The sequence below is a fragment of the Berghia stephanieae genome, chromosome 13 (genome assembly GCF_034508935.2).
Source record: "Berghia stephanieae isolate SIO BIC M18660-M18661 chromosome 13, UCSD_Bste_1.3, whole genome shotgun sequence".
In the NCBI taxonomy this organism is placed as follows: Eukaryota; Metazoa; Mollusca; class Gastropoda; order Nudibranchia; family Aeolidiidae; genus Berghia; species Berghia stephanieae.
In genome coordinates this window covers 14604489-14627189 of record NC_088372.1, presented here as the reverse complement: position 1 = coordinate 14627189, position 22701 = coordinate 14604489, and the positions used below count along the sequence as shown (strand labels likewise).

Sequence of the window (22701 nt, the reverse complement as noted above, 5' to 3'; positions counted from 1 at the left end):
TGTAAGACATATCAAAGGAGTGCACGCTCCTAATGTTTTGTTGGTGTTAATTTCCCATTTTTATTTCATTCTAAAATTTACAACATCTCAGTGAATAAAAGTACTTCTTTTTCTCATAACGTCACTTTGAACGCTAATTATTTTTCGGATAAAAATTCACTTGAGGACCTTCTATCGATTTTCCCCTGGGACATCTCGATCGATGTTAGAGTTTCCATTTCAAACTGTCTTTGCAACCAACCTATTGGAAAAGAGGTTTGTTGCGATTTTGCAGCTTTGGTGTAGAAATTATAAAGGTCTCTTCCGAATGGATTATCCATTTCGACAATGAAAAGAGAAGGCAGTCGTTGCGTTTCAAATTGAAAGGGAAATATATTGGGGTTGGGGAGGAGGGGGGTCAGGATTTCTTTTTCACGTAGAGTAGAGAAGCACCGGATTAAATGGAGAATTGAAAAATAGATTTTATTCTCTATTTTTCTCTGGCACTTCTCTACTCACTTTATTTCTTGTTATTAAAGATAATATGCTTATGCATTATACACTCACTTTTCGACGTACGGAAACACTTTTATTGGACACGGGGAGAAACCGGAGCCAGCGGCCCATCTCTACATGTTGACGTTTGACAACAAAAAAACAATAATCATGGAGGGTGTGTTATTGAAATGGACCAACTATCTTTCAGGTATATTTCTCTTGCGTTAATTCTAAATTATATATATGTAAACTGCTCAACGTTAAGCGTTTACTTTTGAGTGAACTGCCATCGGCACAAAAATAAAAACGTCCACTATACCAATAAGAGTTATGGTTATCTCTGCTGAACTGATACTGAAGAAATAGAAATCCAGACAACAAACGTCATCATCATCATCATCATCATCATCATCATCATCATCATCATCAACATCATCAGTTAAAAAACAAAAACTAATCCATTTCAGTTTTTGTGGTTATTGTGGCTCTGACTTGACTTGTCAATTCCCCCACCCCCCCCTCCCATTATTTCGTAAGACTAAGACTAAGATTAAGATAGTCTTAGATAGAGAGTTTGAGTTTGAGTAGTCTAGTAGGGTGGTTAGTTGGTTAGAGTTTAGAGTTACAATTACAAGTTACAGGATACGTAAGAAGTAAAAGTAAAAATGTGGTGTCATGACATGCAATCCAGTCCAGTATAATAATAATAGAGATGACATCATTAGATGAAGGCGGAGAATTTAGGTTCGTTTCTTTTAGTTTTAGATGGGTCGTCTTGTTGAGGCTTGAGGTGCATCTATTAAATGTTACGCTGTGATTATCCCCAGCTGCCTGTCTGGGGATAACGAAAATTCGTTATCCCCAGACACATATTGAAACTCCGCTCTTTTAATTTTAAACAATTATCCACATTCCAGAATATGGAATGTTTCCAAATGCACACCATAGAAATAAGGAAAGTTAATAAAATATCTATAAATAAAAACATAAAATTAACCAACATTAAATCAATTGTTACTACACATACTCAATATGCGTTGACTTCGAAGTGGGTGTCATGGCCGAATGGTTTAGTCGTCTGCCCTGGAAGTTTTACCAGAATCGATGTTGTGGGTTCGAATCCTGGTTCCGCCACTTTTTTTTTATTTTTTAAATTCCGTTTTCTTTTTACAGAACGTTGCAAGAGATAAATGTCCCATCCATCGGAAGGTCCTGGGTTCTAGTCTTGTTGAGTCCTTGGAAAAGGCTCTTTACTCACATTCTCTCACTGTACTCGGGTGTAAAATGAGTACCTGGCCATTAACAGTGTTGTCTGTCAGAAAAAATGTCATATCGCCTAGCAGGCTTCATGTCTCGTTCTATATACGTGTTGCTGTTGGCCAGGGACCCTTTGTAAAGCGCTTTGAGCACGTTAAGTGGATATTGGGCTATATAAATGCTCTGCTAAAAAATGCTCTACAGTTACACCCTTGAGGTTAGAGTTTTCTAATTATAAAGTGTTCACACACACGCACAAAGACACACTCATACACTATGCACACACACACACACACACACACACACACATATATATATATATTTATATCTATCTATATATATATATTATATATATATATATATATATATATATATATATATATATATATATATATATATTATTTTTTAAAATATTTACCACAATGTTTGAGACAGTCTACATTAATGTTTCAGGCTTAATTTGCCATCGTCAGGACTGAGTTGTTTTGTTGTATCAAACACGATTCAATATATATATATATATATATATATATATATATATATATATATATATATATATATATATATATATATATATATATATATATATATATATTATATATATATATATATATATATTTATATACATATGTAATTAAATTCAATTTTTAATGATATGTACATTTTATTTCTTCTCTCTATTGATTAAGGTTGGCAACCAAGATGGTTTGTATTAGACAATGGTGTGTTGTCCTATTACAAATCACAAGAAGACGTGAACAATGGTTGCAAAGGGTCCATTAAGATGGCTGTGTGCGACATAGTTGGTGAGTGAGGGTTCAGACTGACAAGCTTAAATGTAATAAATGATAATATACTTCTCTAGCACAGGCTAACACCAACATGTGCTGCAGTGCTCTTTATATGACGGAAAAATATGATTCAACAGGGCTATTAATGGTAATAATAATAATAATAATAATAATAATAATAATACTTTATTGCATCCCAAAAAGGAAATTTTTTGTACAGACGTGTTATAATTTACACATAAGATAAAAATACAATGGAAATAGGATGTATATATATAAAAAAGGAGCAGCTCTATAACCAGAGCTGCGCTTTATAATATGAATAATTTCAAACACTGTAAAATAGTTAAAACTGTCACTATAAATTGAAAATTGAAAAGATTGCAAAACAAATAAATTAATAAATTAATATTTATATTTTTTTAAAGTAAAAATGAGAAATAATTATATAAAATGATTATTGCTTGTTGTTATAAAGCCTAATACTGGACGGCAGAAAAGATTTTCGGTGTCTCTCTGTTTTCGTTGAAATAGAGAAAGGGCGACCACTTCTTTCTGACATAATAATTGATGGTCTTAGTGGATGATACTGGTCATTTAATATTTTAGTTATTTTATTTATACAAAATTTCTCGTATAAAAGATCTACATCGTCAACATCATTTATATAGGTTTAATGGATTTTTTAATATTTGAATTTATTTTGTTCCTTTCCACTGCTAAGCAATTGCCTCCCCAAGCTGTTATACAAAATGACAAAACACTTTCGATGACTGCTCTATAAAATAATGTGCAGAGGGTTTTATCTATTCTAAACTGAGAGAGTTTTGATAAAAAATATGTACGTCTGCACATCTTATGCCTAATTATTTTCAAGTGTTCATCCCACTTGAGCCTGTCATCAATCGTTACACCAAGGTATTTGTAGTGAGGAACTCGCTGGACGAATTGGTCCTTTAATTTTAACGGTTCTATCGGTTCCTTCACTCTCCTAAAGTCAATCACTAGCTCCTTTGTCTTGCTTATGTTAAGCTCTAGGTGGTGGGCATCACACCAAGACACAAATCTATCAATTTCTTGCCTATAAGCCACTTCGTTGCCATTTGTTATGAGGCCTTGAAGAGCGGTGTCATCTGCAAACTTTATTAAAGGTACACTCAGGTTTTGACTTCTACAGTCATTCGTGTATATTGTGAATAATACAGGGGACAATACACAACCCTGAGGAGCACCAGTATTTGTAGTTATACAGGAAGATTTGTTTTGTCCTAATTGAACATATTGTGCTCTCTCCGTAAGAAATTCGAGCACCCAAGCAATTATATACTTGTTTAAATTCAGACTAGTCAATTTTTGAACAACCAACTGAGGTTGCATTGTATTGAACGCTGAAGAAAAATCTGCAAAAAGCAATCTGCAATAGCTCCTAGCGTGATCTAGATGCCTGTAGATGTTGTTTGTAAACAGCAAAATGGCATCCTCTACGCCACGTCCTGGTTTGTAAGCAAATTGATGACTATCACTCAATGGCATAAACTGATTCCTAATTTTAACAAGAACAAGTTTTTCTAAAGATTTCATGACTATTGAAGTCAGTGCAACAGGTCTGAGATCGTTCATAGTTTCAAGTTTTTCTTTTTTTGGAACAGGAATAATTTTTGAAGTTTTCCAAATTTCAGGGATCGAAACGCATTGGAGGGACCAGTTAAAAATATGTGTATAAATGGGGGAAAGCTGGTGGGCACATTCCTTTAATAGTTTTCCTTTCAATCCATCCGGCCCAGCAGCCTTCCTCTCGTTTAGTTTCGAAAATACGAATCTCGTTTCCTCTTCACTGACCTCAATAGTCATTTCATCTTCCAAAGCCCTGTCTAATTTATGTTTTTCATTTTCAATATCAAATTTGTTTGCTGTGTCGAAACGTGAATAAAATTTATTTAAAGTTTCAATTTCGATATCTTCTGATATAATCGTGGGCTTTGGATTATAGTTCACAGCAGTTTTAAGCCCCCGCCACGTGTCCCGTATATCCCCAGAAGAAAAGCATTTTTCAATTTTATTTTTGTACTTATCTCTACAACTAGATATTACCCTCTTTATCTCTTTTTGTTTTGTTTTCAGATCTTTTTTGTTTCCACTAGTATAGAGAGTTTTCTTGCTGATGTCCTGCCTAAAAAAATTCCACTAAATCCTCAAAACTCCTACAACATTGTTGGGCCAAAAGGTGTCATAAAACTGTAGTAAAAACAAAATTAAGGCGAACCTTTAATTAGTAAACAAACTTATAAATCAGCAAAAACTTATACACAGCAATGGTAATGAAATAATTATTTTTCAAGGAAATACATTCAAATGGCAATAGGATAACATACCAATATGACATATGAAGCATATTTTAGTCAGTAATTTTGTCCGGAATGTCAATTTGAGAAAACTTACAAAATACTATAATATGAAATTGAGAAAAAAGTGGCATCAAAAGGCTGTCTCACTAATGTCCTACCTAAAAAAATTCCACTAAATCCTCAAAACTCCTACAACATTGTTGGGCCAAAAGGTGTCATAAAACTGTAGTAAAAACAAAATTAAGGCGAACCTTTAATTAGTAAACAAACTTATAAATCAGCAAAAACTTATACACAGCAAAATGTGAAGCTCCTGTGCTTTTACTCAATTCAATGCTTTCTCATTTTCTGTCAATCTCAGACTCAATGGGGATGGACTATAGCACGTTTCTTCTTTCTCACATCTCTTTGAAGAGTATAGCTACTCACAATCAAGAATTGTTTTTATTATTTATTTATTTTTTTTCTGAATCAATATATATTGATTTTTCCTACCACCAAAACCGATTTCTGACCAAAAGCTGACTTTTTCAATCAAGGCTTACAGATCAAACCAACTTTGCAACTGATGAACACCCTGATCAACCATTGGAACTGTTTAGTTCTCTTGTATTCCGACATATACAAAGGATGAGGAATGATACATTTGAATAGCAAGAGAGGCCTTGTTCCTTATAACATATCGTTCATGTCCTCCTGCCCCCTGCTAACCTGATGTAGTCCAATAAGTTATGACATGTATTAGTTGATTATCTATCGCATCATGTGTCTTGAAATGAAAGTAAAATTATCATTTTTTAAACTTTGAAAACAGGAAGGACACAATGCGTGTAGGTTGGCAGCTCTTTGACATAGGGCCTTGAGTCAACTGTAGTTAACCGAACTGAACTGTTTTTAGTCCATAAGTCAGATTTTTTTTCCTGGACTCTTTTTCTACTCATCTATTTCAAGGTCTGACAGAAACCACTCTTGCATTTACTAGCATTTTATAGTAAGCAATTGTTATTGCCTATACTATTTTTCTATCTCTACAAATAGTACAAAATCCGTGTTAATACCAACAGAAAAAAAATAAGAATAAAAAAAGCAAACCCACAAAACCGTTGATTTTCAATTTCTCCCTTCATTAAAAAAAAATTGTACTAAAATATATATCTATAAAGACATTTTTAATTGGTCTCTGAGCAAATTTAAATATTGCTGATTTTGCTCTTAATTAACACTTTTAAAAATTCATTTTGCCCTGATATGTCGATGGATTAAAACAATCTCCGACTGTCAAAGAAGTTGAAGAAGTTCAAGAAGTCTCATGTTTGATGCTTTTTGATTAGATTGGAGCCATCTTATTTGATCAATATTCAAAGTAAAAGTTTTCTGGCCAAAATGAAGGACAAAAAAGTGTTTTATCAGAGAACTACATAATGGTTTATGGTTTGTGATGTCAAGAATGGTCAATGGTCAATGATCAGCAGGGTGACAGAGATTATCAAACTCTAGCTCCTTCATTGTTTCCTTGGATAAAACACTGGAAACACCACTAAGCTCAGGTGGGAATGAATACTTTATGTAGATTGAATAGATATTTTAAAATGCTGATACATAAAAGACTCTAAATCGGTGGCCTATCTACTGTTAGAAATAGAAATTTCGTGACCTGTGGCCTGTTGGGGGAATAAATGAAGCGTTGTGAAGCGCAAGAAGCAGGGTGAAAACACAGAAATGCAATTTAATTACATAAACGTTTAAACATTAGAGAGGGTGGCCTGAAAAAGACAATCTCTGAAAATTTTTTTTTTTAAAGCAGAGAATAGATATTCTAAGCACAAATTTATATTGTATTATTTTAACTGTGATATTTTTGAAAGAGTGTGCAATTATTTTTCATAAACGAATTCATTCAGAATTGAAAGAATTTTTTTTTTTGTGATTTTTTTCTTTGATTGAAATTTTGCATTGACTTGACCCAGTGAAAAACGTATCATCATCACATTCTACCTCTTTCTTTTTGAAACCCCCAAAAACAATGACAGTCCACCAGACAGACATGTCACGCCTAGATCTGATCATACCGGGAGAGCAGCATTACTACGTCAAAGCAGGAAGTACCCAGGACAGGCAGTCGTGGCTTATTGCCCTTGGTAGCTCTAAGGCTTCCTTCAGTGAGACCAGTGCTGCCAAGAAAGAAGCTGGTAGGTGTAGTATCTGGTTACAAACTGTCTGGTGTTGCCTAGTTGAAGTATTCTTATACAGCTCTTCTAGTCACAATTGATATGTGCTTCAATTGACAAATGTCTTTGATGACAATACTAATAAATAATGGTAATGATAATAATAATAATATTAAAAAAAAGACATGATGATGATGATGATGATGATGATGATGATGATAACAATTATGTAATAATGGTGATTGTTATTATTTTAATCATGCTGTCAATAAAATAAAATAATAATAATAATAATAATAATAATAATAATAATAATAATAATATTGTTTGTTCTTATTGTATTGACACATTACCATTAAAGAAAAATACTTACTTAACAAATTAATTTTTAAACTATTTTTAATACTGTTTTCTTTTTCTAATAATTTTTAAAAATAAGTGTATCATTTTTAGATATCTCCTCCTTGGAAAACAAAGCTTTTTAATGTAGTCTTTTTGTCCTATCAAATATGATCATATGTAGTAACGGATGATGATGATGATGATGATGATGATGGTGGTTCTTATTATGATTGTCTTCTTAAGATAAAACCGATTTCCTTTTACAATACAGATGCTCTACCAGACCAAGTGAGGGTAAAGAAATCTGAATTGCGACTCTACTGTGATTTATTGATGCAGCAAGTTCATTCCGTAAAGGAAATGTCCTCCAATGAAAACTTGGAAGTTAATGTGAGTGTTTTTGGTTGATTGAGGGGTTATTTTCTATTTCTTCTTCTATTCATCCATTCACATGGTTTTCTAAATTTTTAGGTATTTGTCTTCTCTTCATTTAAAAATTATTTTACAGAACTTTAATAATTTTTAAAATTTTATTTTTTAAGAAATTTTTATTTTTATTTTTCAAGCAATTTTAGACCCAAAATGTAAGATCCGTTTCACATAAGTTTGGTGGTACTACTACCTGACACTATTTCTATATACTCAGTTTCAGGAATAAATATTTCATTGATGTGAACAAGCTGAGATGATTAATTTTGACCAAATAATGTAGAGGATGGCTAAAAGTAGAGCTCAAACATAGGTTTGTTTTTTTATTCCCAGGATTTGTTGTGGAATGTCTAACGCAGGTGCTGCCTATGTCCTAAAGTCTTATCGTTGATGTAAAATAAGAATTCTTTTTATTCAACCCAGAATATTTTGTTGCTCTATTTTAATTTTAATGAAATACTGAAATAAATCATCCATTAGTTACAGTTCTGGGCCTCAAAATGAGTAATAATTAAAGTTCTTGTTCAAATAAAAATGTTAAAGATGAGATGCTGACAGTGAACCTCGAACCCAAGTATGAGTACTACACTACAATGTCTCCCCTATTCTGCCATTTTGTCTCCGTGTCAAGGTTCCACAAAATTAATTAAAAACTGGTTACGGTAACTCCAGTCTTCCCCACAAGGATTTTTACTTTTTCTGAAATTAAGCTTTAAAGTTTTTTTTTCACAATGCTGTTTTTTTTTTGAGGGGATAAAATTAAAAATCTATTTTAAGATTATTGTATTGATTTTGTGTATGTTGTAGAAATTGTCTGAGTCTGCCTCATTGATTGGAGCAACATGCGACACATTCATCTCTACTCTAGAAGACTGTATGAAATTGATGTCCAACACACCCATGTTTGATACCCCTCATCAACACGTCCTTGACGCAGCCATTCCACATTCGCCTACCAGGTCTAACGTTCTGAGACTTCCGGTGAGGGTTTAATAGTGTGTATATGTGTGTTGTTTCTGGGGTTTTTTTTTGTTTTTTTTTTTTTTGTGATTGTTTAGATGAGAATAATTTATGATGTTGAATATTTTTATCTTATGACAATGGCAATATAATGATGGAAATGTGAAATGAAAAATCAAACTTATTTTATTTATTACTAAATGGGAAATCTTATTGGCATTTTTCATATAGAAATAGTTCATGGCATAACACTCTATGTAACGATTTATCGATGTATATAGCCAGGGGATGGGGCACAATATCTCCCACCCTCATTTGCTGTCTCTTCTAGCCCTACTTATCTTATGTCCTTTTCACATGCTTTTGTATCAGTGGCCTGGAATATAATCAGTTGAATAAAGATTTCATTGATGTGAACAAGTTGAGATGATTAATTTTGACCAAATAATGTAGAGGATGGCTAAAAGTAGGGCTCAAACATAGGTTGTTTTTTTTTCCCCATGATTTGTTGTGGAATGTCTTACTCAGGTGATGCCTATGTCCAAAAGTCTTATCGTTGATGTAAAATAAAAATTCTAAGCGCATACAGTAGCATTTGACATCCTTCATTTAATCAATTTTGGGGTTGTGATAGCTCAGTTGGTATAGCACTTGCTTAACAAGTAAAGGGTACAATATTGATCCCATGTGCTGAGATTTTTTTACCTGACCCTATTGCTCACCTAGGAGTGATTGTCTAGCCGAGTTTTGTTAGATCTGGCACAAAATACCCTGCTGCAATGGTGATAGACTAGCATTTTATCCAAAGGATAGCTAGCAATCGTTGTTGTTTTCTTAGTGGTAATGAAAACGATAAATTCTGGCTCCATGGGCCTTCCGGCTCATTGATTCATTTATTCTCTATTTATTTTTATCAGTTGTCCTTTTATTCATATCCTTATGCTTGTGCATCACGCTTCCCAGTCACTGAGGTTTGATACACTGACTGACTGCTGAGGGGATTTAAAGGAGAACCAAGTGATTTTTTGAAAGATTTTTCCCTAACATTCTGCATTCAGTTTCAAATTCTGATCTCAATCATCTTTGCAAGCTTCCAATCATCTTTGCAAACTCTCAATAGAAAACCTCTTTCAGAAATATTATCGTTTTGTCAGAATACGATGTGTTTTTATTCTGAACTCCTTTTCCACCCAGGAGATTTGGGTTACTAGGTGAATCAGACATTGTTTGGAAAGTGCTTTTTCATAGTCTAGTGTCCCATACAAAGGATAACAAGTATTTTTTACAACGTAAAAGCAGGATAAAATCTGGCTCCATTGGCATTCTGACTCTTTCTGACTTATTTTCGTCTTCTTTTAATACTACTTCTACCATTACTACCCCTACTACTACTTCAACTACTACCAATTCTACTACAACTACAACTACTATGAATACTACTACTACTACTACTACCACTACTACTATTACTGCTACTACTACTACTCCTACTACTACCACTACTACTACTACCACTAGTACTACTACTACTACTACTACTACTACTACTACTACTACTACTACTACTACTACTACTACTACTACTACTACAACTATTACTACTATTTCTTCTACTACTACTACTACTACTATTTTTTTTTGGAGAATTTTACATTTTTTATTCAAAAATTTTTTTTTTTTCAGGGTACCAGATCTGTCATCACCAACAGAACTCCTGTAGAGAAGTATGCCATATAATTCCTAATGAGCAAAAATATTTAACATACTGTACTAATATTGATTTGATTTATATAATCATATTTTATGCTAATATTTAACAGCAAACAACAGAAATTAATTAATTTTAATGTAAATGAATAATTGCAGAATTGAATGATTTATTTCCAAATTCCTCAGAGCATCAATGGATACCAGTACTATATCCATTTTATTACATCTGCATTTTTATCTTTATTTTGTCATTTAACCCAGGCGTCATCGTCAGGCATCTTCCAGCTCACAGGACAGCATCAAAGTCCACAGCTATCAGAACAACCAACCAAGAACTCCCCTCATGACCCCACGATCAGCTTCACCTATTGGATCCCCACTCTCAGCAATGCCATCCTCACCACCACCACCAGTACACGTCTCAGCAGTATTAGCTACGGCAACAACAACAACAACGTCGTCATCATCATCCTCATCTTCATCGACTGCAATGCAACAACAGCAACTGGAAAAGTTTTCCTCAGCCGTTTCCTCTCAATCCACGACTGCTGTTGAGACGGTTGTTATCAATGGCTCGACTTGTCACGATTCAGCGATGCCAATGGAGGTGGGAGGGATGACAAACAGCCATCACACCTCACCTTTACATCAGCAGTCTACCCCTGCTCTGTCCACAGCCACCTCATCAGATGATTTGTGTGGTGATGACTTCAAAGATGCCATAGATGCCAAAATCTCAACTTTTTTTTCCACTATGAAACCTGAGTAAGTCGAGTTGAGAGTGGTGGGGGTCCCCTTTTTTTTCTGTTATAGGAGATTAAAAGTGGGGCTTTTAGGTCAATTTCTGTAACGTTTGCCACATACATTCACAATTAGACACACACATACAAAAAAAAAAGACACACACTAATACACTGACAAAGAAATTCACTTATTTTGGAAGATCTGTTTAAATGATCTGGAGCTCATTTTTTTTTTTTTTGTAATTTAAATGTGATGTATGATTTTTAATAATTGAGATGAGGACACTAAAAGAATTGCAGAAATACCTTTTTGAATTGATTCCGAAATACAGACAAAATTAGTTCAGCCGAAGATGGTAACTGGAAAGTTGATTTAGAATAATCTGTCTGTGACAGAATTTTTTCTATATTATTTCCACTGGTTAATATTCAGAATGCACATCGGTTTTTATCAAGTGGAATAATTTTCAGAGATTTATCAAACTTATGTACTCTCCTTTCTAAAATTTTATACTCTAAAACAAAAGTCACTTATGATATTAGTATTATTGCTGGTTCACAATCAACAATGCCAATGAGTCATTTTCAATTTATTTCCCTTTATTTTGTTTCATAGACTTAGCAAATTGAGTGTCTTGAGGAGGAGTTAATGATTATTATAATTGCAGATATCGATGCAATAGTTGTTTGCTGTGGGTGAGTGTTGGATGAAATGTGTTGTCGATAATGGAACATAATACATATTAGATGTGCAAGGTAATGACAGTTCCCATACGGGTGTGGTCATTAGAATTGGACACTCATTCTCTTTTCATCCGTCATCTTGGGGACATGCACATAATGATGAGTTCTGTTAAAAATAGAAGGCAACATTTTAGACTAGCAACTGAAAACTGAAAAGAGGCTATTTATCTTTCTAGTTATCCATTTATTACAACAACTGCAAATGTTACAAGAGTTTTCAAATATCTGTAACCTTAATAATTTGTTCCAGTTATGACGACCATCCACTTAATCAGTTTATTGGAATGCTGCTCGATTGGAAAATTGTTCTCATAATGCTGGTGTTCCAATTAAGTAATTTCAACCTTATTTCATACACTGTAAAGGTCCATCATTTGGTATTTTCTTGCTTATTTCAACAGTTTCTCAAGTGTGTTGATAGAAGAAAACAAGCTAGTTCCAATAACGCCATTCTTAGATGCCTGCACCAGTATTGTTCCCTTATTTGGTAAGGAAGGAAATCATTAGGGGTAGGGCAGGGTAGGGGTGGGATGAATAAATTTTAAAATATCCTATTTTTTTCTTTTTTTTAAAAAAACTTAGAATTTTTTATTTGTTGTTTGTTTTTTATATAAGATATAGAAATATTGATAACCAATCAGTTTTAAGTTTTGGATGGCTTTTATTTTGTTTTGTGATATCAGATCTCTTTTATTTCAAGATCATTCATTATTCAAGATTAAAAGGTGTTGTTTTTTGGTCTTGTGGTAAAACACTTACCCTTGGATTGGTAGGTCCTTTCGTTTAAGTCCAGCCAGTGAGCTTCATATAGTTGGGTCCTTGAAAAAGGCTCTTTACTCACAGTCTCTTACTGTACTCAGGTGTAAAATGAATACCTGTGGCGTTTGTCTCGCCTTACACGTTAAGTGGCTAGAGACCCCTTGTGAAGCGCTTTGAGCACGTTAAGTGGATATTGCTCTGTATAAATGTTCAAGTTTTAATTTTATTTATTATATAATATGAACGAAATGGGCATTTAAAAAAAAAGTGAGAGAAAATGAATATAAAAAAAAAAAAAAAAAGTATAATAACCCATTTGTCTTTAATAATGCCCAATTATCTGTATAGTAAATTACCATGACTGTCATGCATTTTACATTTAAATGCTTTCTTCCTTTATGCTTGCATTCTCAAAACGTATATCCATCACTGCTTTTGAAGCTTATGATGGTCGAAGAAAATTTATCGGAATCCAGAGCTTGGAGAACTGATTTGGAGTCTGTGACGATGACAGTCTGGGGTAGTTTTGTAGGGTACGAAGGAGAGGTGTCGCAGTGAGGCCTCTATTGCAACTGCCTCTGCCCCGTGGTTTGAGCAAGAACTTTGGCAGGAATTGTTGATTTTATCACAGCTTTTATCTGGGTAATATATTACAATCGCATAACCAACATTTTTAGTTTCGTTGTGGGTAGACTCATCTGGTATACTTGTATCCAGTTGTCTAGGTATTCATGTATTTTCTTCTTTGCTAAAGTTTGTATCGTAATTTTTTAAACGTCTAGGCAATAGACTACGTTAATGTTCATATTGATTACTTAAATTCGAGCTGAATTAATTGTTTCCCTTAGATTTGCATATGTCTCTTATTATTTTATTTTTCATACTAGACAAATTAAATAGCACAGCTTTTGCCCCAGTGAAAATGGATTTTTCCGGAAACATAAAGAAACTCCAACAGAAACAGCAGAGCAACCCAGAGTCATTTACCACCTTACAGTCCATGGTACAGACTGAACTGGACAACTCACAACACACCCACTCCAACTCAGCTACTTCTGCCCTGCTCTGGCTTAAAAGGTAGCCATATTGCTTGTTTTTGTTTTTGTTTAGTTGTCGAACTAATTGTTTTCATCTTCCATTATCATCATCATTGCCTTTTTGCGGCTATGTGATCTAGTGTGACACTCGCTTTCGATCGGAAGGTCCTGGGTTCGAGCCTCGGGCTCGGCGCATAGTTGAGTCCTTGGAAAAGACTCTTTACTCACATTTTCTCACGGTACTCAGGAGTAAAATGAGTACCTGGCTGTTAACAGCTTCTTTGTTCGAAAAATTGTAATATCGCCTTATAGGCGTTATGTCCCGTCCTACATGTTAAATGTTGCCTTTGACCAGGGACCCCTTGTAAAGCACTTTGAGCACATTTAGTGGATATTGCGCTATAAAAAAAAAAAAGCTCAAAAGCTCAATTTTTCACCCAGGGTCAGAGTATGGCTACAGGCAAACAATTTCCATCCCTCTCTATCTTGAGCTAACTTTTTGAAACCTCATTCCATATCTTATCACTTCTCTGTATATACGCTTCTTTAACTCTTCTCCATGTTCCCCGTATCCTTCCCCTTGATCTTCTGCCCTGAGGGTTCCTGTCCTTTACTTTCTTTATTTTAGTGGTAAACAAAAATGAATATAACAACTTCAAAAATAGAACAAAATTTTTGTTTTTTACTTTTTACAGTCCACAGCTTCTAGAAGCTTAGTATCACTTTCTAAGGGTGTGTCCAATCCACCTCCATCGTCTTCTTCCTATTTCCTCTCCCACTGGTTTCTGCTGCATTATTTTCCATACTTCTTCATTCTTAATTCTGTCCATCCATTTTATTCTGAGTAGCTTACACAAGTACCTGTCTGGGTGGGGATCCTGACCTCCCATAGCGGGCAGGGAGGTACACACTGTGTCTTCTATCCCCTTATATCTGTTTTCCAACATGCTTTCTGTCTTTGTCTTGGAATGAGATTACTTGGTTTTGTCCTGGTCCTGGCCAGATGCCCTGGCTGAGAGGAAAACAGTCGAATGTATAGTTAGTTTTGGGAGATGATATTTTTTTCATTGTAAATCATCTCTCTGTTATGCACTGTATTATGCCTTCTTTATATTATATATTATGATTTGTAAAACATTTGAGTGTGTTCCTCTTAGCGGGGACCTGTGCTTGTGTCTGGATGAGACTTTTAAGTAATCTCAAACTAAGTACTTTGATAGAGTGCTTTGGAATCTACGTCTGTTTTCTATTTGAACCAGTTCCCCTTTGTCTTCCCTTTTCTTGGATGCTTTATTGTAATTCTCGAACTTTTTACTATCCCATTTTCTTCCTTTTTACTGGCGCTGATATGACCTTAATGTGTTGCAAGCTCTGTAAAACCCTTAAAAACAAACAAAACAAACAAGTACCTGTTTACGAAAATCCTGCGATGCATTCCAAGTTTCACATCCATACAGAAGGATTTTCATCCTTAATGCCTTAATTAAAAAAAAAAGACATTTTGTACAGTCTTATATACAGCCACTCTTCCACAAATTAGAAAATTACATTTTAAAACAGGGTTACTGATTTTGTTTTAAAATTACAGTAGAATCTGTATAAAGTCAACACTCTTAAAATCAGCTTCTGCTTTAAGTCAACATCTCTTGTTGGTCCCAAATTTACTATTCTTTATCTAAGTGTGTTTCATTGATAAATGATAGAGTCAACCAATCTTTCTAGTCTGGCAGTTCCTGACCTCCCATAGTGGACAGGGAGGTATATACTATGTCTTCTATCCCCTTATATCTGTTTTCCAACTTGCTTCCTGTCTTTGTCTTGGGATGAGATTACTTGGTTTTGTCCTGGCGCTGGCAGGATACCCTGGCTGAGAGGGAAACAATCAAATGTATTGTTAGTTTTGGGAGATGATATTTTTTTCATTGTAAATCATCTCCCTTTTATGCACTGTATTATTTATGTTTTACATATACATAATTTGTAAACACTTGAGTGTGTTCCTCTTAGTGGGGAGCTGTGCTTGTGTCAGGATGAGACATTTAGGTGATCTCAAACTAAGTACACTTGATAGTGTGCTCTTGGAATTTGCACTTGACCCCTATTTGAACTCATTCCCCATTGTCTTAATTTTTCTTGGGTGCTTTAATTGTAGTTCAAGAACTTTTGACTAACCCATTTTCTTCCTTTTTACTGATGCTGATATGACTTCTATGTGTTGCAAGCACCGTAAAACCCTTAAAATCAAACAAACAATTCTGAAGACAATTCTTGACTCGTTAATCTTTCTCTGTCTTATATATGACTTCTCCAAGCCATGGCAACTCAGAAATACTCTTTACAATGACTATTTTCTGTACAGCAAATTCAAATAACATATTGATCAAGTCCAAGTGCAAGTAGTTTACAATATCTCCCAACAGTGGACGGATACACGGATATGTGTTTTTACCCATTTAGATGTTACAAGATGGAAATATCCAATTCCATAAATTGGAAGAATTGCAGAAACTTCATATTTGTATGCTTCATTATGGTAAAACTCTCTGGAGAAATTATGATAAGTCAGGAATCTAATTTCCATTTCACACGCATAAACTTTAGAGTACGCTTTTTGCACTAGCTTTCTTATACAATATCTATTACTCCCAGTAACCAGCTACTCATTCCCTTTTGCACTGGGTAGGGTAATGTGTGTAATGTGTCATATCCAAGGACACAATTCCACAATAGCGTGTTATGATTCTTATCAACCATCTAGCTGCTAATCATGCTAAAAATTGCCTCATTTGTTTCAGACATGATGCCGTACCTAGTATATTTAGATACAAATTGAAACTTCAAAAATCAAAGAATACAACTTATTCAAATTTTTAAACTATATATATTTTTTAAAATAACAGGAGCTTGGAGTTCATTCGAGAGTTTCTCCGAGAGTTTAGTTCTGGCAGCCTGGACCTGTCTACATGTGCCAGTAATGCTTATCATAGGACGTTGAAGAATTACCATGGATGGGTGGTCAGGGGAGTCTTCGCTGTAAGTGTATTTGTTACCTCGTGTTTTTTTCATAAGAGTTAGATAATGAAGTACAAATTGAAACATTTCCCATCAGGAAAATAATGGCTTGAGAGCATTAATTGATTGCTTTTTTACAGATTTCTCGGAAGTCAAATATGGCCAAATTTAGTTTATTTGCTCCTGATTTTGATCTTTAGCCAAATAATTCAATTTGCCAGATATGGGTACAGTACGACATGAACTTTTTTGCGGGTCTGATAACCCAAATTGTTGTGGGCTTATTGTTGTAATGGAAAGACTCTCAAACCAATGCAAAATATATTGTCCATTACAAGAATGTTAATTCAAACCCATGATTGTGTTCGGCTATCAGACCTGCAAGTATGTGTCGTCTGTATGGTATGTATGTCAGTATGAAGTAGATGCTTGAGAATGAATGCAAATAACAAAATTAAGAATTATAAAAGATTTTTAAAAATGTTTTTATTTTATTTATCCCCCCCCCCCCCCCCCCCCCCCCCCCCCATTCTACCAAACCAAGGAAAAATCATTCTCTTCAATAGAAGGTCATGAATTGGAACTCAAAGTTTAGATTATTTTTTTTGGCCTCCAATAAAAATCTCAGATCTTGTTCACCCAGATTTAATCCCAGATTGAGGCAGTTGATCATAAACGATGTGTATGGAATGAATGGATATCTGATATTAAACTTTGAATATTACTGCAACTAATGTTGACAGTCATTGTTACTGATTTTACAAATTATAATTATAAATAATATTAATAGTAGTAGTAGTAATAATAATAATAATAATAATAATAATAATAATAATAATAATAATAATAATAATAATAATAATAATAATGATAAAAATAGTAATAGTAATAATAATAATAAAAATAATAATAAAAAAATAATAATAATAATAATAATAATAATAATAATAATAATAATAATAATAATAATAATAATAATAATAATAATAATAATGATAATAATAATATACCTACTGATCCATTTTCAAATGATTGTTAAAAGTCTCTGATTGCCCTGCAGTCAATCAGGATAGTACCATAACTGCTGCTATATGGTCTTATGATACAGCACTCGCCTTGGACTGTAAGATCCAGGGTTCAAATCCCCACTCTGAGCAGGGCATAGTTGAGTCCTTGGGAAAGGCTCTTTACTAACATTTTTCCCACTATACTCGGGTGTAAAATGAGTTATCAGCTTAGACTCCATCGGAGCAGGTGTCATGTCTCGTCCGACATGTTAAATATTGTAGTTGGCTGGGAACCCCCTTGTAAAGTGCTTTGAGCACATTTTGTGGATATTGTGCTATATAAATGCTCATGATTTTTTAAATAATTTTTATTTTAATCTTGGATAAGCACATTGACGGTAATACTCAGTAGAGTTCATGGGTGCCACAAGTTTGGGCCCAGCCCAGAACTCCGGGTTGACAAAATTTCACAGCACCACGTTCCCGGTTATATCACATCTTAAATCTAAAAGAAAGGAATTTTCAAATTTCAGGGTTGGAAAAATTTTGGATCTTAAAATTAAATTGAGCTTTTATATAACGCAATATCCACCAAACATGCTCAAAGCGCTTTACAAGGGGTCCCTGACCAACAGCAACATTTAACATGTAGGTAATGGGTAGGTACTCATTTTACACTTGAGTACGGTGAGAGAATGTGAGTAAAGAGCCTTTTCCAAGGACTCAAATATGCGCCGAGCGAGGCTCGAACCCAGGACCTTCCAATCCGAAAGCAAGTGTCTTACCACAAGATTACATAGCCACACAAACTGGATCTGGGTTTTCAGGGCTGGAATTTTTTTTCACTGGCACCCATGGTCGAGTTATACGAAGAAGGAGATGAATCATAAAAATACATTGATGATTAAACGAAAATAACAAGTGATGAAAATAACAGACACAGCAATGTGAAAATTGATTTAAAATGACATATTTTTGTGTTGTTGAAATTTTCAGGTTGCGGTGAAGGCCTTGCCTTACAGGGATGTGTTCATCAATCATCTTTATTGTGGTGAGGACACCGACCCAGACAATATCCCTCCCTCCACCACACGGCAATTTGAACACGCCCTCCTGTCCGACATTGAAGAGTACATTGTGCACTTGGACCGTGTCATTAGGGTGATCAATGACTACTACACACTACATTCCCTGGACAATCCAGATAGAGTATGATGGTGATAATAATGATGATGATGATTATGATTAATGTTTGACGATGACGATGGTGGAGATTATGATGATGAAACTGATGATAATAGATTTCGGTTTTATGATATTGGCTATGCTGATTTCACAGTTATTGAGGCATTTGTTGAGGCATCCATATATGTTCATGATGACTTAAAGCTTTTTCTGTGTGGCAATCAATGATCTGGGTGGGGTTCCTACCTCCCATAGTGGGCAGGGAGGTACTTACCGTGTCTTCTATCCCCTTATATCTGTTTTCCAACTTGCTTTCTGTCTTTGTCTTGGTGTGGGATTGCTCGGTTTTGTCCCGACCCTAGCCGGAGTCCTTGACTGAGAGGGAAACAGTCAAATGCATAGTTATTGTTTTGGGAGATGATATTTTTTCCCTTGAAATCATCTCTCTGTTATGTGTTATTATATTTGTTATTTTTAATGTATAATGCAAGCATTTGAGTGTATTCCTCCTTGTTGGATTTTGTGCTCTTGTCCGGATGAGACTTATAGGTGATCTCAGACTACGCACATTGGTGGTTTGCTCTTGGATTCTACATCTGATCCCTATTTGTTCCCAGTTCCCCTATGTCTTACTTTCTCTTGGCTGCTTTAATTGTAATTCTAGAACTTTTTACTATCCCATTTTCTTCCTTTTTACTGGCGCTGATATAACCTAAATGTGTTGCAAGCGCCGTAAAACCCTTAAAAACAAAACAAAACAAGCAATCAATGATGGTGATGATGATGACATTAAGATTGATTATCGTAAAGTTGAGTGTTTGATTATTTATAATGTGATGACCCAATTTTCATATATTATTCTTTTTTGTTTTAATTTTTTTCTTTCCAAGGTTTGTGTATAAATCTTGAAATAGGTTAAAGATTGTGATGATTTTTATTGTTTAGTATGGAAATCACTAATGTGAAAGATTTTTGTCTGGGAAAAATAAATTATATGAATCGATAATTGCTTAAAGATTGGATTCTATTTCAATGAAACGAGTAATGCTCACTCATAAGTAGAATTTTATTGAATATTGTGTCATCATTTATTTGTCTACAAATTGGATACAGACATTTCTCTAAATAACAAGAAAAAATAGTTGTTTGATTTTTCAGCAAAAGTTGACGGCTAAGAGGTTTTGTTGCTGTCTATGTAAGACATGATTGATAAAAGGGAACTCTTCTTTTGTGATATGGGAAAATATGATGTCAAGGTTTGAATGAGAGGCCTTAAAGGATTAAACACAAAGGAAAATTACCTGAGGACTGAATTGGTTGGGAAAACAACCCAACTAAACTCTGAAAGGTGAAGTGCAAGGGCTTAAAATAAGGAACACAATCCCTTCATCAGGAACATTGAACGAAACATTTATACATTGTAACTTTCACACGTTAAGGCAATATTTGACTGGTCTTGATCCTAAAATCAGAATGATTAAAGATAGGTAACTGTTGGCTGTTTTGTGTTGAAGAATTGGATTCTATATTTTGTATACCATGACACTCTAAGACTATTATATCTGAAAAGAGAAATGCTCACTCAATGAATAGAATTTTATTGAATATTGTGTTGTCATTCATTTGTCTGCAAATTGGATTAGGAAATTGCTCTAAATAACAACAAAAAAAAGTTGTTTAATTTTGCAGCCAAAGTTGACGGCTGAGAGGTGTTGTTATAAATTACAATTTGAAAGACAGTGTCTTGTCATCAAAGGGTTAACATAATTAATGCAGGAATATTGTATTCTCATTTTGTGGCTTGAATAGAAATTTAAAATCAAATATAAAACAATAAGTTTTGCAAAGTAAATATTTAGAATTGTTTTTTGTTTAAAAAAAAAAAGTTTAAGCCTTAACACTTTTGCCTCGTAATTGATTTTTAGTATTGAATGAGTGAAAATTACATGGTTGTGTGGAAGGATTATGTATGATTGGTTATAGCATCCATTAATTACACTTTATATGTTTGAGTTTTGAACACATCAGTGTGTTCATTACCCATTGATGATTCATATCCTTTCAATTTTAATCTTTGTGACATAATTTTTGTTTGCTGTTTTGTCTTTATTTATTTATTTATTTTTTTCCTGAGACTTTTTTTGCGGGTAGTTTCAGTAACATTAATTGTTATGAGAATATAATATGATTGTGTATTATATCATCAACATTTTTTTTATTTATTTCACTCATTGAGACGTCAGTTATGTATTTCAATATTTCCGAATTTCATCAGAATATTGACTTGTTACCATTTTAAAATTTTGAAGAAAAAAAAAAGCGAAGAATGGGTTAGAGTAATTTCTTTGTCTGGACATCTCTCAGATGACAAGAAGTAATGATAATTTTTAAAATCTGTAGAAATAAAGCTATTCAATTGCAATAACTTTTTCTTTTGCTTGCCTTAAAAAAATAATTACTGTATTTATTGGCTTTAGGAGTAGATTTCTTGATTCTGAATAAGTAAGAAAAAAGAAAGAGAAGATTGATAGTGTGTCATGAAAATTTTAACATCTTTCACCAATTTCGATATGCTTTTGACATGAAATTACTTCTTTAAATTCTTTAATATAAGTATATAAGAAATATGGTATGAAAGAATTGTCCTGCAATGTTTTTATTTTTTATTTTTCCGACATTGGAGAGAGATTTTTCTCATAATTGTGTTTTATGTTGTCTTTTTTTTGTCTGCCTTGGTCTTTTGTTTGTATGTATATCCAATTGGTTATGATAATCTATTCTACTTAACGGAGTGAAAAAATTTTTAATGGATGACAGCAAATGGAGCTAAAATGTTTTGATAATCTTTTTTGACTTGAGTTGCATTTTGGAGTGTTTCGATAAACATTTTAATAGTTTAAAATCAAATTTATTTATTTTGCAACGTACATCAAACACGTTCTACACATATGAAAAAGGTATATAGACTTAAATTTGGATCGGGGTGAAAATTGTATATTGATTTTAATAAAATGTTAATTTTGATGAAGTGATTATTGACGAATTCAATTTTCTATGAAATTTCCAAAACCAAAAATGACATGCTAATGCAATCCATTCATATTTTTAAGGCCACAAAAAATACAAAAAATTTCACCATTTTATAAGCAGAGGTGTTTGATGCAAATTATTTTTCTTGATTATGATTGTGTTGTTTCATTGTAGTACAAAATCCAAAATATACTCTGACCCCTATATGATTGGTGGCTTTGAATCAGGTACTTTTGTTTACCATTTCTCCCAAGGTCTGTAAGATGTGCCTTGAGCTATTTTTTTTTTTTTTTTACTCCCATAATACATTAATTGAAAAAAACCCCCAAAAAACTAAGGAAATATTTGTTTTCATCAGATTGTATCTGTTGAATAATGTAAAATAAACCTCTCCCCCCCCCCCCCCCCCCCCCCCCCCCAAAAAAAAAAAAAAAAAAAAAAAAAACTGACTGTCTAGCTCTAATAGAATGGCAGAAAAAGTTTCTCAAAGCTGAACAGAGTATCAACTTTTCCCACGCTGTTTCGACATTTTAAAAAGCTATAACTACTATAATTTTTGGTGCTTTATTTTTCCTTATACAATTCAACCCAGAAAAACTGATGAAAGCGAAATTTCTTTCCTTAGTTTTTCCAAATATTAAGTTTTGGGAGTATTTTTTGGTGGAGAACGCCAAAACCCCCCCCCCCCCCCCCCCCCAAAAAAAA

At 33.8% G+C, this 22701-nt stretch overlaps 1 protein-coding gene across 1 annotated transcript; it reads left to right on the top strand.

Annotated features, from left to right (window-relative positions):
- Positions 1 to 565: 565 nt before the first annotated feature.
- Positions 566 to 22401, top strand: LOC144958916 (pleckstrin homology domain-containing family A member 8-like). Its single transcript, XM_078891214.1, has 11 exons — positions 566 to 685; positions 2424 to 2540; positions 6901 to 7059; positions 7652 to 7770; positions 8617 to 8790; positions 10453 to 10493; positions 10741 to 11244; positions 12368 to 12453; positions 13613 to 13802; positions 16663 to 16795; positions 18778 to 22401. Exons 1-11 carry the CDS (start codon positions 613 to 615, stop codon positions 18994 to 18996), a joined length of 1815 nt encoding a protein of 604 aa, XP_078747340.1. The 5' UTR covers positions 566 to 612; the 3' UTR covers positions 18997 to 22401.
- The last annotated feature ends 300 nt before the right edge of the window (positions 22402 to 22701 follow it).

Bases quoted from the DNA above. Each gene is read 5' to 3' on its own strand.
- LOC144958916 (XM_078891214.1), top strand. From the start codon at position 613: ATGTTGACGTTTGACAACAAAAAAACAATAATCATGGAGGGTGTGTTA. The intron at 10,494-10,740 runs GTATGCCATATA...CATTTAACCCAG, and splicing joins AACAGAACTCCTGTAGAGAA to GCGTCATCGTCAGGCATCTT. The intron at 11,245-12,367 runs GTAAGTCGAGTT...TTATTTCAACAG, and splicing joins TTTTCCACTATGAAACCTGA to TTTCTCAAGTGTGTTGATAG.